This window comes from Sceloporus occidentalis, unplaced genomic scaffold (assembly GCF_023333645.1).
Source record: "Sceloporus occidentalis isolate IW3139 unplaced genomic scaffold, rSceOcc1.0.p SCAF_5, whole genome shotgun sequence".
In the NCBI taxonomy this organism is placed as follows: domain Eukaryota; kingdom Metazoa; phylum Chordata; class Lepidosauria; order Squamata; family Phrynosomatidae; genus Sceloporus; species Sceloporus occidentalis.
The window spans coordinates 97,874,190-97,886,751 of record NW_028316985.1 but is presented as its reverse complement, the minus strand read 5'-3'; the positions used below and the strand labels follow the sequence as shown (position 1 = coordinate 97,886,751).

The window sequence follows — 12,562 nt, the reverse complement described above, 5'->3', positions numbered from 1 at the left end:
CCCGAACAGGGAATTTTGGGAGCAATCCCCAATCCCCACAGAGTGAGACAAGTTGGAACTGGAGATCCAGGAAAAGTGCTTTGGAAAGAGGCCAGTGGAGGGCGAAGAGGACCTGTGAAGAAATGGACTCTGATGCGAATTGTGTTCGGCTGTTGTTCAGAGTTAGTTTGTTGTTCAGTTAAAGTGAATTAGTAAAGTTCCACTGCATACAACCTTCTGCCTCCCTTAGTTGGTGGCTCACACCTGGGAGAAGTGCAACTCGGGAGGGCCAAGAAGTCGCACGGTGCACAAACCCCACCCACAGGAAGTTTAGCCATAGTACATTTAGAGCATTACTTCACAGCTTTTCAATTAAGTCAAATAGTTCAATGGATAAGAAGAGATACACAGGCAATGTGGATGAACCTAGAAATTGTAGATGTTTCTACTTTTTCCCTGCAATACACCTAAAACAATTGAAGAGTTCAAAAATCCCTTCCTTCGAACCTCTCTATTGAACTGGAGGAAATGGAAACACTTGTTGTCCTCAAACTCCTCTCCCATCAGACCCCTTCATTCACAATTTGGAAACCAAGATAAGTTTTCTCAGTTTAAAATTTGTAAAAGTAAGGGACTTTACATAATGCAAGATCTTTTCTTCAAAGATAAACCCAAAACCACAGAGAAACCTCTTGCTAAACTAGCTCCTTTACATCCTATCTGGTTTCAACATTATCAGGTGGACTCCTTTCTACAAAAACTAATTAAGGAAGGAGACACCTCACACTCGCTAACAATATTTGAGAACTGGTGTGTTTCGTCTCAACCTATTAACGCGTGTCTGCTAAAATTCACACCTGGCTCATAGATGAAAAATGTGGCAATGGTCTTACTCACAAACGAGGCTGGGAATTAGATCTGAACACCAAAATTCAAAACTCTGATTGCCAGAAAATATGGTGCCCCCTCCCTTTTAAGCAAAATCAGCACTAATTAAAGGGTTCACCCTGAAGTTAATACATAAATAGTATTTCACTCCTCTCCAAATCACAAACAACATGCCCATGTGGTGTACAGAGGTTGTAAAGATAGAATGTACCAAAGTCAAACAATTTTAGCTGGAGATTATCTCAGTAATCTCACAAATTATGAAACACACTATCATATCTTGTCCATGTGTTGTATTGCTCTTTCTTTTTTAAATGAAAAGAGAATTTTAAAGCATAAAATATTAGTTTTTTATAGCAACAATGAGAATTGAAATTGCTAAAAACTGAAGAATTGGTAACTTCTTGGTAAAAAAATTGGTGGCATCACATATAGGATGCATTGTTAATGGGGAAAATGACTGTCATGTCAAAGGTTCTAACAAATGAAGCATCTCATAAATGCTTTGAAGAGAACTGGTTCCCTTTCTTGGTCTATGTTAAAAACAACACTCAAGGTCTGAATCTACAGGCTCAGCACTCAGGTTTCTTGGAAAGGCATCATAATGATAGCAGGCTCTGAAACAACTATAGTAGGTCTTTAGTTTCTCTTTCCTTCCTTCCTGTCTTTGAAATGTAGTATGTATGGTTTGTTTTGTTGGATTATTGTTTATTGGTGCTAACAAATATATTCTTGTTTGTTATATGTATATTGTCTATGTTGTTCTTTTTCTAAAATAAAAATTAATTAAAAATTAAAATGATGGAAGAGGAGGAGGAGGAGGAGGAGGAGGAGGAGGAGGAGGAGGAGGAGGAGGAAGCTTCTGTCATTTCTAGGATGAATCCTTCAAGAGAAACCCCAAGCTGTCACATCACACTAGAACCTCTTTCTTTAGAAGAGAACATCATATAAACATAATTTGAGCAGTTAATTATTTTTCTCTTTCTTACAACTGGATTTTTTAATATATAAAATCTTGCCTAATGAAGAGATTTGGACATTGCTAAAAATTAGTTTGGTTAATAAAGGTGTTTTTTTTATTTAAGTTTATCACCTAATAATGATACTAGGGATAAACTGTATTTTGGAATCAATCTGCAGGATTTTGATTACAGTCCCAGTTTAGATTGCATTTCCCATATTACTATCTGTTTCTCATCCCCATAACCTGTTGTTTTTTCCTAGGTGCTCTTCATATCCGTCACACTGTAATGTCTGCAGTTCGCCTCAGCTATAGGGAAAATATGCAGATTGATTGGGATGGACATGGAACTCTTCTCATGAAGGTATGATTTTATTTTGTTTTTGCCACCCTCTTCTGCCTATATTTGCATGTAAGAAAACATGATTGTGTTATGCAAAAGATCCCTGCTGTATTTTCCTGCCTGCCTTTGAAGTACAACACTGGGTGTTTTCTTTTCTAGAAATTCACATGCTTCTGTTGCAGGACCATTTAATAATTATTTCTCCACATGTTAACTCCAAGACTGCGATCAATTTTTCTAATATTTATGGGACCATGTCTGTGTCCTGGTAGAAACGAGTGTACCATAACTGCCCCTGCAATAAACCAGCCAGTGTAAAGCTTTTGGATTTCCTGGGCCTAGTTTCATACTGCTCTTTGTTTCTCTTATTTGCAGAAACATTTTGCTTTGTTATAAATAGCTGCCAGTCTGTGTGAGCAGTTATCAGCATTCTTGGCAGCTTTCCTGGACACTCAGCGAGTCTTCTGATATCTTGACTATGGTCGCCATGTTAATTAATGGATGTGTCAAAGTACTCATTTTTCATTATCAACTATAACGTTATGTAAATCACTTGTGGTCATTATTTTTGTTTACTTAATATTCATCTATAACCCTGCTTTTACACAGTCTTCCCTAGCTTTCATCAGAAGTCATTCCTAGTCTTCGTTATTTTCTTTTAACAATATGTTGTCATCTGCATATCTTGAATTGTTGATGTTCTTTCTCCCGTTTTCTACACCTCCTTCATCAAAGTCAAATCCTACTTTCAATATGATAAAGCTCAACATATAAATTATAGAGAGAGGGTGATAAAATTCAGCCTTGTCTGACCCTGTTCCCTACTGAAAGCCACTCTCTTAATCCATATTGTGTCTTGACAGTTGCCTCTTGTCCTGTGTATGGACAGGATAATCAAATATTGTGGCACACCCATTGGTTCCCTTCTGAAATTCTTTGTTGGTTTTCTTTTAATTCTACAGGAATGTTATTCATGTTGCATTTGGGTAGAATGATTGACTTTTAGGTGAAACAGACCACCCCAAAGAGGTAGCTTGAAGCTGCCCCTGAGAAAGATGGGTTGGGCCAAACACACACTGTTGCTCCAATCCACTTTTTTGCCAGCCTGAAAAGTAGTGCCAAATAGCTACTCCTTTTTCTGCAGGCGAAAAGCTGGCTTTTCCACCCCACCACGGATAGAAGCTGGCTTTCAGGCACTTTGGTGGTGTGCAGCACGTAAGTGCTGCATGACCAGAGCGCCTCATATCCAGACCTTGTGTGGGCAGCTGGGTGGTGTGAAGCCAGCTTCCAGGCAGCTTCAGAGTATTTGGCATCAAAACACCACACTCTGAAGCCGCCTCAAAGGCGGCATAAATAGGTGGTCTGTTTCACCCCTTAGTTTGTTATACAGTGAAAAGGGGAAGCCAAACGTAGTCAGTCATGCATTCTATACTTTAAGAAATCTGATTTCAGTAAACCTCGGGAAATACTGACCACAGTCCCATGTTTAGGAATACAAATAGAAGAGGGGGTTCGTGAGGAATGGACGATTCTTAAAAGCCAGATATTGGAGGCACAATTTTAAACAGTTCAAATGGGAAATAAAAAATGCAAAGTGTCTAAAGAAACAGAGATGGATGTCTAAGGAAATTTCAACTGAGCTAAAACTCAAAAGGAACATGTACAAGTAATGGAAAAAGGGAGGAATTACCAAAGAATTCAAATGAATAGCCATCTTATGTAGGGAAAAAGCAAAAAACAAAACAAAAAAACCACCCTAAAACATAAAATCGTCTCAGGCTTGCTAGAGCAATTAAAAACAATAAAAAGGCATTTTAAGATATGTCTATAGCAAAAGGAAGAATGATAGCAAAATGATAACATGAAACAGAGAAAAGGTAAAACTACTCAGCACTCTCTTTGCCTTGATCTTTCAACTTGTTGAATATGGAGCAATGATGCAGTATGGGGAATGCAGCACAGAATAAGTAAAGAGAATTCCCTGGCACTGAGCCAGGACATTTATAGTGGTCTCATAGAATGATAGAATCATAGAATTGGAAGAGACTGCAAGGGCAATCCAGTCCAACCCCCTGCCATGCAGGAAATCTCAATCAAAACATCCCCGACAGATGGCCATCCAGCCACTACATTCTGAGGGAGTGGGTTCCACTGTTGAACAGCCCTTACTGTCAGGAATGTTGAGGTAGAATCTCTTTTTCTGTAGCTTGCATCCATTGCTCTGGGTCCTAGTCTCTGGACCAAGCTAGCTCCCTCCCCACTGTGACATCCCTTAAAGTATTTTAACAGGGCTATCATATCACCTCTTAACCTTCTCTTCTCCAGGCTAAACATCCCCAGCTCCTTAAGGCATTCCTCATAGGGCATGGTTTCCATACCCTTCAACATTTTAGTCACCCTCCTTTGGACATGTTCCAGTTTTTCAACATCCTTTTTAAATTTTGGTGCCCAGAACTGGACATAATATTCCAGGTGGGGCACTATTACTTCCCTTGTTCTAGACACTATACTTCTATTGATGCAGCCTAAAATCATGTTGTCCTTGTTAGCTGCCACATCTCACTGTTGACTCATGTTCAATTTGTGGTCTACTTTTCTGCCTTTCCATAGCCAATCCATTTTGGTGGGAGGGTCATTTAATTTCCATTTTTTTTTTACAAAGACTGGTGGTCATAAAAAACAGTACTCTTCCATATTTGTTTTCCCATATTTTTTCTACCATACTCAGGAGATACATCTTTGGATATTTTTTAATCTTAATTTTCAACATATTTTCTATCTCCTGATGTATTTGATACCAATATTTACGGGCCTTTTTATAATGCTACCACATATGAAAGAATGTCCCCTTCTTTTCCTTACACTGCCAACATGTGTTGGATAGTGTTTTATTTACCTTAGCTAGATTGGCTGGTGTTACATACCAACGGTACTGGAATTTGTAAAAGTTTTCCCTCATATCTTGGCTCAATGTGTATTTTTTTAAGTCCATATCATTTCCCACTCTTCTAACTGAATGGGGATTACCCACATCCTACGCCCATTTAACCATTACTTCTTTTACCTGCTTGCTTTCATTATCCCATTTCAACAACACTTTATATATTTTGGTGACCAAATGGTCTTTCTCTTCCCATAAGATTCTTTCCAGCTCTAATTTTTCTGAGCTTATACCATATGATTTCTGATCCATCAAGAACCTTTTGCGTAACTGTCTATGCAAAAACCAGTTCCAATTAATGTCTTCATTTTTAAAGACTTCCATAGATTTTAGTACATAATTACCATTTACAGTTTTTAGGAGATCTTGGTATGTCAGCCATCTGTCTTTTCACATTTCATAATAACTGTGAGATGCTTCATTAGGTGATATCGTCATTGGTAATTTGTTGTAAATTCTTTTCTTATATACATCCCAAATTTTCAGGAGGGTTCTCCTAACAAAGTGATTCTTAAAATCTTTGTTACTCCTAAGCTTATCATAATACAAATAAGCATGCCACCCACAGATGTTATCCACTTCTTCTAAACATAATATTTCTCTGTACTGTAACCTCAACCAATCTTTTAACCATTCCATACAACATGAATTAAAATATAACTTTAAATTGGGAAGACCCAACCCTCCTCTGTTCACATCATCTTGTAAAGATTTTAACTTGATTCTAGGCTTTGTGCCCACCCAAATAAAGTCTGTAATATCCTTCTGTCTGATCTTAAATGGCTTATCATTAATCAAAACTGGAATTGTTTGAAAGAAAAACATTAGTTTCAGGAGGACATATATTTTCACCACCAAAATTTTGCTCAACACTGAAAGTTGCATATTTCTCCACTTATTCAAATTGGTTTTTATCCCTTGCCAAGTTGTCAAATAATTACTTTTAAAAAGATCCGAGTCTTTCGTGGTGATTGTTACACCTAAATATTTTACACTTTTCTCTGTTTTAAAACCTGATTTTCTACAAATTCCTCTTTCTTTTTGCTTGTCAGATTCATGACGAGAACTTTTGTTTTTTTCTCTATTAATTTGAAACCCTGCAACTTTACCATAATCTATCAGATGGTCTAAGATATAACTTATACTATTCAAATGGTCAGCAAGATACAAAACCATGTCATCAGCGTACAATCTCAGTTTATACTCAAATCCTTTGAGTTTAACCCCCCTTATCCTCGGATTTTCTCTTATCACTGAGCTTAATATTTCCAGAGATAAAATAAATAGCAGTAGGGATAGACATCCCTGGTGTGTACCTCTTTGTATAATGCTTGCCTTTGCTCTCTCTCTGTTTACAACCACCTGGGTATCTGTTTACAGTATATAGCTCCAATTCATTTACAAAAAATCCCCTCCCCCATTGTTTTTCTTAAAATTTCCTTCATAAAACTCCACTTCAGATTATGAAACACCTTTTGGGCATCTAAAAAAACCATAACAATCTCTTTGTCAGGTTTCCTCTAGTGGTACTTGATTATATTCAATACATTCCTAATGTTGTCCTTTAAATATCTGGATTTTTTTCTTGAAACAGATCAGGGGTGAGGAATTTCTGGTCCTCCAGATGTTGTTGGATTGTCAGACCTACAATCACTGATTAGGACAGCCAGTGTTAATGGGAATGCATTCCCCACTTCTGAAATACTTTCATAATTTAATTTAATAATTCAAATTATTAAATATTGTATTGGTTATATCTTTTCAGTTATCCCCAGAATATACTGAGAAAACTTGTGGTTTGTGTGGTAACTACAATGGTAATCAAGGAGATGATTTTCTTACACCTTCTGGCCTGGTGGAAAACCTTGTTGAAGACTTTGGAAACTCCTGGAAGCTAAAGGGAGATTGCCAAGATTTACAGAAGCAAGACAGCAGTTCCTGTAATCATAACCCTCAATTAGGTAAAGGCATTTGCAACTGATGAAATATAGTAGTATATTTATTGTCCTTCAGTATAATATACCAATTAAATAGAGCAAAGAGTCTTGTAGCATATGAAAGATGTAAAAAGATTGTTTTGGTTCAGCTTTCATGGAGCAGTATCATGCATATATTTACATTAAGTGGTCTACAGATGGGTTACAAGAAATCAAAAATGTTAAAAAATAATAAGATTAGGGAACAGCAGATCAAACTAATAGAAAGATGGCATAGAGCACCACTATAGGTATTGTATTGTGTATATTAATAAAATGTATCACCTGCATGTTGGCATGGGTATGGGAGCAAAGGGATCTATATACATATGTGGTGGGAGTGTTGCAAATTACAAAGATTTTGGCAGGAAATAGAACAAGAAATTAATAAAATAATAGGGGGAAAGTTCTATTAAATAAAGCAAGATATTTAACTAAAAATATTAGGAATATAGAAATACAGAAGAAGCAGAAATATTTAATCAAACAATTAATTATAGTGGCACATGCAGTGATTGTAAATGGGTGAAAGGATAAAGAAAGGTGGAATAGATGGAGACAATATATATGAGACTATGTGATTTTTGGTTTTATAATGGAAAAGAGAAGGGTTTATTTTGGTCAATTGAAAGAAGAGGTATCGTTTAGTAATTGGAAAATAATTACTGAGTTTGTTGATAAGAGGAAGGAGTATAAAATGTAAATGAAACAGTTAAAATGATATTCCACACCAAAGGAAAAAGAAATTTAAAAGGCAACACTATTCCAGGGCTGGATGGGAGGGAGAAGGAACTCAGTAGGGAGCAGTGAGAGGGCCAGGGTAACATTAGCCTTTGTATACTGAGTCCAAGGACTAGATTCCAGACTGCAAGATTCAAATGTAGCTTTATCGATAGTTAAGGGAATGAGCATTCACACAAAGGCACACACTCACACACTCATACAACAGCTAACAAATCCATGGTAGGCTAAATAGGATAGAGATTAGAAGGATGGGATAGAGATTAAAAGGATACATTACAAGTGCAGAGGCCAGGAATACAGATCAAAGGAAAAACTGCAGAGAAGATGGATTCAGATTGCCATCAGCAATTCTGAGAAGTCTTGAGAAAATTATGTTTGCTGATTTCACCCAAGACTGAAAATAAATATCAAGCAGTCCTCCTTTTCACCTTGTGGGCAGTCCTTGGGAACCTGAGGTTGAAATTTCCATGGGGAGGAAAGAGTAGAACTGTGGAACCAACTGGACCATAAAATGTAGCTATCATAGAAAGGGTGGCAGATCTATACAGCTGTCCCTTTGATTCTCAAATTTCTGACATATGCAAAATACCTGTTTCCCATCACTGACCTCCCAATTGATTTACACTTCAAAGGATGCATCTCTCTGCTTATGTGCTTGTAGTTCTCCAGCTAAGTCCTCCAGATTTCTGTGAGAGCCAACCTTTTCACTCTGGGACACATCTTGAAGCTACATGGCTGGCATGCTTTTAATATTTAGGCTTCCTATCAAGGATCAGTTGGGGGCCATGCAGGGGCATTGCACACACACATATATATAGAATCATAGAACTGGAAGAGACTACAAGGACCAGAGAGTCCAACTCCCTGCCATTCTTATTTGGCAGACAGGATTTTAAATAGAAGCTGCACTGCTTTTTTGATATATGACAGGTTTTGATATATGACAGGTAAATTTAGTTCCCCAGATGCACTACAAAGCTTCATTTACAACAGTGGTCTGACCAGTCATTGGACAGCACTGGAGTCACTGGTTTAGGTTTGGTGTCAGAGTTATTGATGCTTCTGGCAACTGCCCAATAAAGCTGACCCTTGATGGTAGATGTGAAGTGGATTCTAGTCCACAAAAAGCCCTTAAGGTGCTACGTTGAACCTTGTTTTTTACTATTGTATCTAACATTGCTGCGCCTCTCTAAACTGCTACTAATGAGTCCATAGCTACAATAACAATTTGTAATGACCCTGAAAGGTACAATGTTAATGTTACTATTGCATGTACAGCGCTGTGTAAATTTACAGCGCTTCATAAATAAAGGTTAATAATAATAATAATAATAATAATAATAATAATAATTTGAAAAGGTTTTGTTTTGTTCCTTGTTTGGAGGGAGAGGAAGAGGGAGAATGTGCTACTTAACTATTATAAAAGGTGGTGGTGGTTGTATGTTTGTAACTTTGGTTTGAAAATAAGTTCATGCTGGAATCAGGCTCATTAAAATATTTAAATTCAGCATCATGGGATCCATAGTTACTGTTGCTTGATTAACTAGTCTTAGATCTTGTACAGGACATTAGCTATTGATCTCAAGTTTTCTGACATACAAATTCTTTCAGGTTAGAATGTGTATTAGCATCTGGGAGGGACGTCAGCTTTGCCAATTTTTAATTTGTGTTGTTGCAATTTTTCCAGTTTTCTTTTTCTTTTTCAGGTGCTATCTATGTTATCCTAACAAACATCTCTTTCAAACATTTACAGGGGTGGGGAGGTTCCATTGGTCTCTACTGAATTCTTTTTAAAGTTCTTTTAACACCAAGGTTTATCACACTGAGATTTTTAGAGCTTTTGCAGGTCAGTTCCGACATAACTGCGCTTCCAGTGATGTGCATTCACGTCAGAATGTGAATGTGTTATCAGAAGCCATTCCTTTCTATGGAAGCTCCTTGCGAGGTGCTTCCGCAGTGATTCCAAAGTGACCCCTTATTTTGGTAAAACCAAAAAAAGTGACTTCACAGAATTCGCTTCCAGGCTCACTTTGATTGCACTGCAAATTGGTCTGGTGTGGAAAACCACTGCGATGGCACCCCCCTGGCCCCCTGCATCCTGCTCCATCACTGCCCTCCTCCTCCTTCATGCCATCTCGCCGCCTCTGCCACCCTGCAACCCATCCCATCATTCCCATCATCCCCTGCCTTCTCCTGCATCCCAGTCCTGGCTCCAGCAAGCTATCCCATCATCCTCTGCCTTCTCCCGCATCCTGATCCTGGCCCCAGCAACCCCCAGTGAGCTATCCCATCATCCTCTGCCTTCTCCCACATCCTGATCCTGGCCCCAGGGACGCCCAGTGACCTATCCATCATCCTCTGCCTTCTCCTGCATTCCAATCCTGGCCCCAGGGACCACCAGTGACCTATCCCATCATCCTCCACCTTCTCCTGCATCCCAATCCTGGCCCCAGCGACCCCAGAAACCTATCCCATCATCCCCTGCCTTCTCCTGCATCCCAATCCTGTGATCCTTGATTAAGATAACCTTATGAAATTAATGGGAACACCATAAGTCAAGAATCAGTTTGAAGGCACATACACACATACACTTTCACATTCCATAGCTGGGTGCAGAATAGCCTGGAAACTGTTCTTCACATAATTTAGAACTGATTCCAACAGATCCTAAACTGTGAAGCCAGTCTACATGTGTTGAGCAGACTTCAGGTCTCCTTTTCCCAACTGTATGGGAGCAGCCAGTGGGAGGAAGGCCAATGAGTGCAGGCTCATTTACCCTCCTTGCAGTAAAAAGGAATGTCCAGAAAAGGAGCTCAAAACTGTCATGCTCAGAACATGTCAAAGAAAGGAAACAAATGGTGCAGACACTTGGTGTGAAGTGGTGGAGGGTGAATATAATTTTAACTCTTCATTTCTCCCCCTTCAACTCAGGAACAGACTACAAGTGGGGTAGTGAGGGATAATGGAGGAAATATGTCACTCTGTGTTTGAGATGCAGAAAAGAAATAGTTCAGTGCATTATTTTCTTGCAGAAGAAGAATCATGGGAAAAGAGAAAATGTTGAAGCCCCTTTACACATGCTCTTGATATTTCACAACTATTAGCTAATCATCATCATCATCATCATCATCATCATTATTTGCACAGTACTTTATGACGATTCAAAGCACTTCACACATATTATTTTTGTAATTAATTTATAAGACAGGTGTGTAATATAATGTGCATCTTGCCAATGTGGATTACTGCACATTGCCACTGAAACAGAGTTTTGTTTAAAATGCTTTGTGCATTTATAGTTAGAGATCTGAACCAGGAGTTTTATGGTTTTGAACATACATTTTGGCCTCTAAATTGTGCCAGTAATGAACAAAGCTGACCCACATCTGCTGAACTGTTTGTTTCCGAGCTGTAGTGCACTGATTTCTTTGTAACTGATCCTTTGTAATTTTAACTGTTCCTATTTGAATGAATGAATGAATGAATGAATGAATGAATATTTATTATTACGGCGCACAGCCAGCACAACTGTTCCTATTTCTTTCTTTAGCAGTTGATGTTACTGTATTAATGAAATGACATTTTTCAATTGTTTTTATTTTAGCCAAATATTCTGAAAGCTCATGCTCAGTGCTGTTGTCTCCGCTGTTTCAACCTTGTCACCACAAAGTCAATCCTTCTCCATACATCAAGAATTGCCACTTTGATGTCTGCTCCTGTTCTGATGGCAAGGACTGTTTGTGCACTGCTGTGTCTGCCTATGCCATGGCTTGTGCTCGCAAAAGTGTTCTCATAAATTGGAGGCAGCCAGATTTTTGTGGTATGTGTATGTTGCCAAAATACGATATCAACAGAATCCATGGTGTCCATTTGGGTCAAGGCTCTGCCTTGACATTTGTGTGTTAATGTGTAGTGTGGGTGTATGAGAGTGTGAAGCTGAAGACCTTCTTTCCAATTTCAGTGTCAGTTGTTTTGCTCACACTTTTATCCTCTAGAATATATTTCTTTTCCAAAAATAAGTATTCTAGTTGTATATCATGGTATCATAAAGGTTATAGTGCATAAAGCTACTACTCTCTTCTGCTTTAGTCAGAAGTACCATGGGGTACCATGTCCAACTAACTTTTGCTCACCTCCACTGTGAGAAATAAAATGAGTTGATCCTAGTGAAGAAGCATTCTCCCTACTTATCTAGTTTTCTGTAGGAGAGAGGAGGTCCTAGGAAAACCCTATTTTTCCTTTGTTTTCTACTTATTTTCTGACATTTTAATGTGAAGCAAAGAACAAATCCACTTTCTCAATTTACATTCCCCCCCCCCCCCATGGAGATTGCTTCTAGAGAGGATCCAAAGGTGCAAATACAGAACACAGAAAAACACATGTACATTTTCAAGTTCAAGAAAATCTGTGGAGAGAAGCCCTGTATATGATGGTGGAGAAAATGATGACTACTACAGAAATATAGTATGCCAAGGAATATTATAGCACCTTTGAGAATGAGGGATTGTCTGTACAGGCTAAATAGCCCAGGTTCCCCTCGGCCTTACGTCATCTAGTTTAGACAACACAGGACAAAATCCCTGTGACAGAATCAAGCCTGATCCTGCCATTATAGATGTGGATATCCGATATGACCCCAGGGTAAAATAGTTCTGGTTTTGCATGGAGTTTCTTAAAAACTCTGCAGCAAAAATGGGCTGTTCTGACAACCCCACTGTGCTCATTACCTT

General features: G+C 38.4%; 1 protein-coding gene across 1 annotated transcript in view; it reads left to right on the top strand.

Moving 5' to 3' along the window:
• VWF (von Willebrand factor) overlaps positions 1-12,562 on the top strand; it is a 248,454-nt gene that overhangs the window by 49,196 nt on the left and 186,696 nt on the right. Inside the window, exons 12-14 of the mRNA XM_089527208.1 lie at positions 2,092-2,192; positions 6,878-7,073; positions 11,437-11,652. Coding sequence (XP_089383334.1) covers positions 2,092-2,192; positions 6,878-7,073; positions 11,437-11,652 — 513 coding nt within the window. The remainder of the gene's footprint in view (positions 1-2,091; positions 2,193-6,877; positions 7,074-11,436; positions 11,653-12,562) is intronic.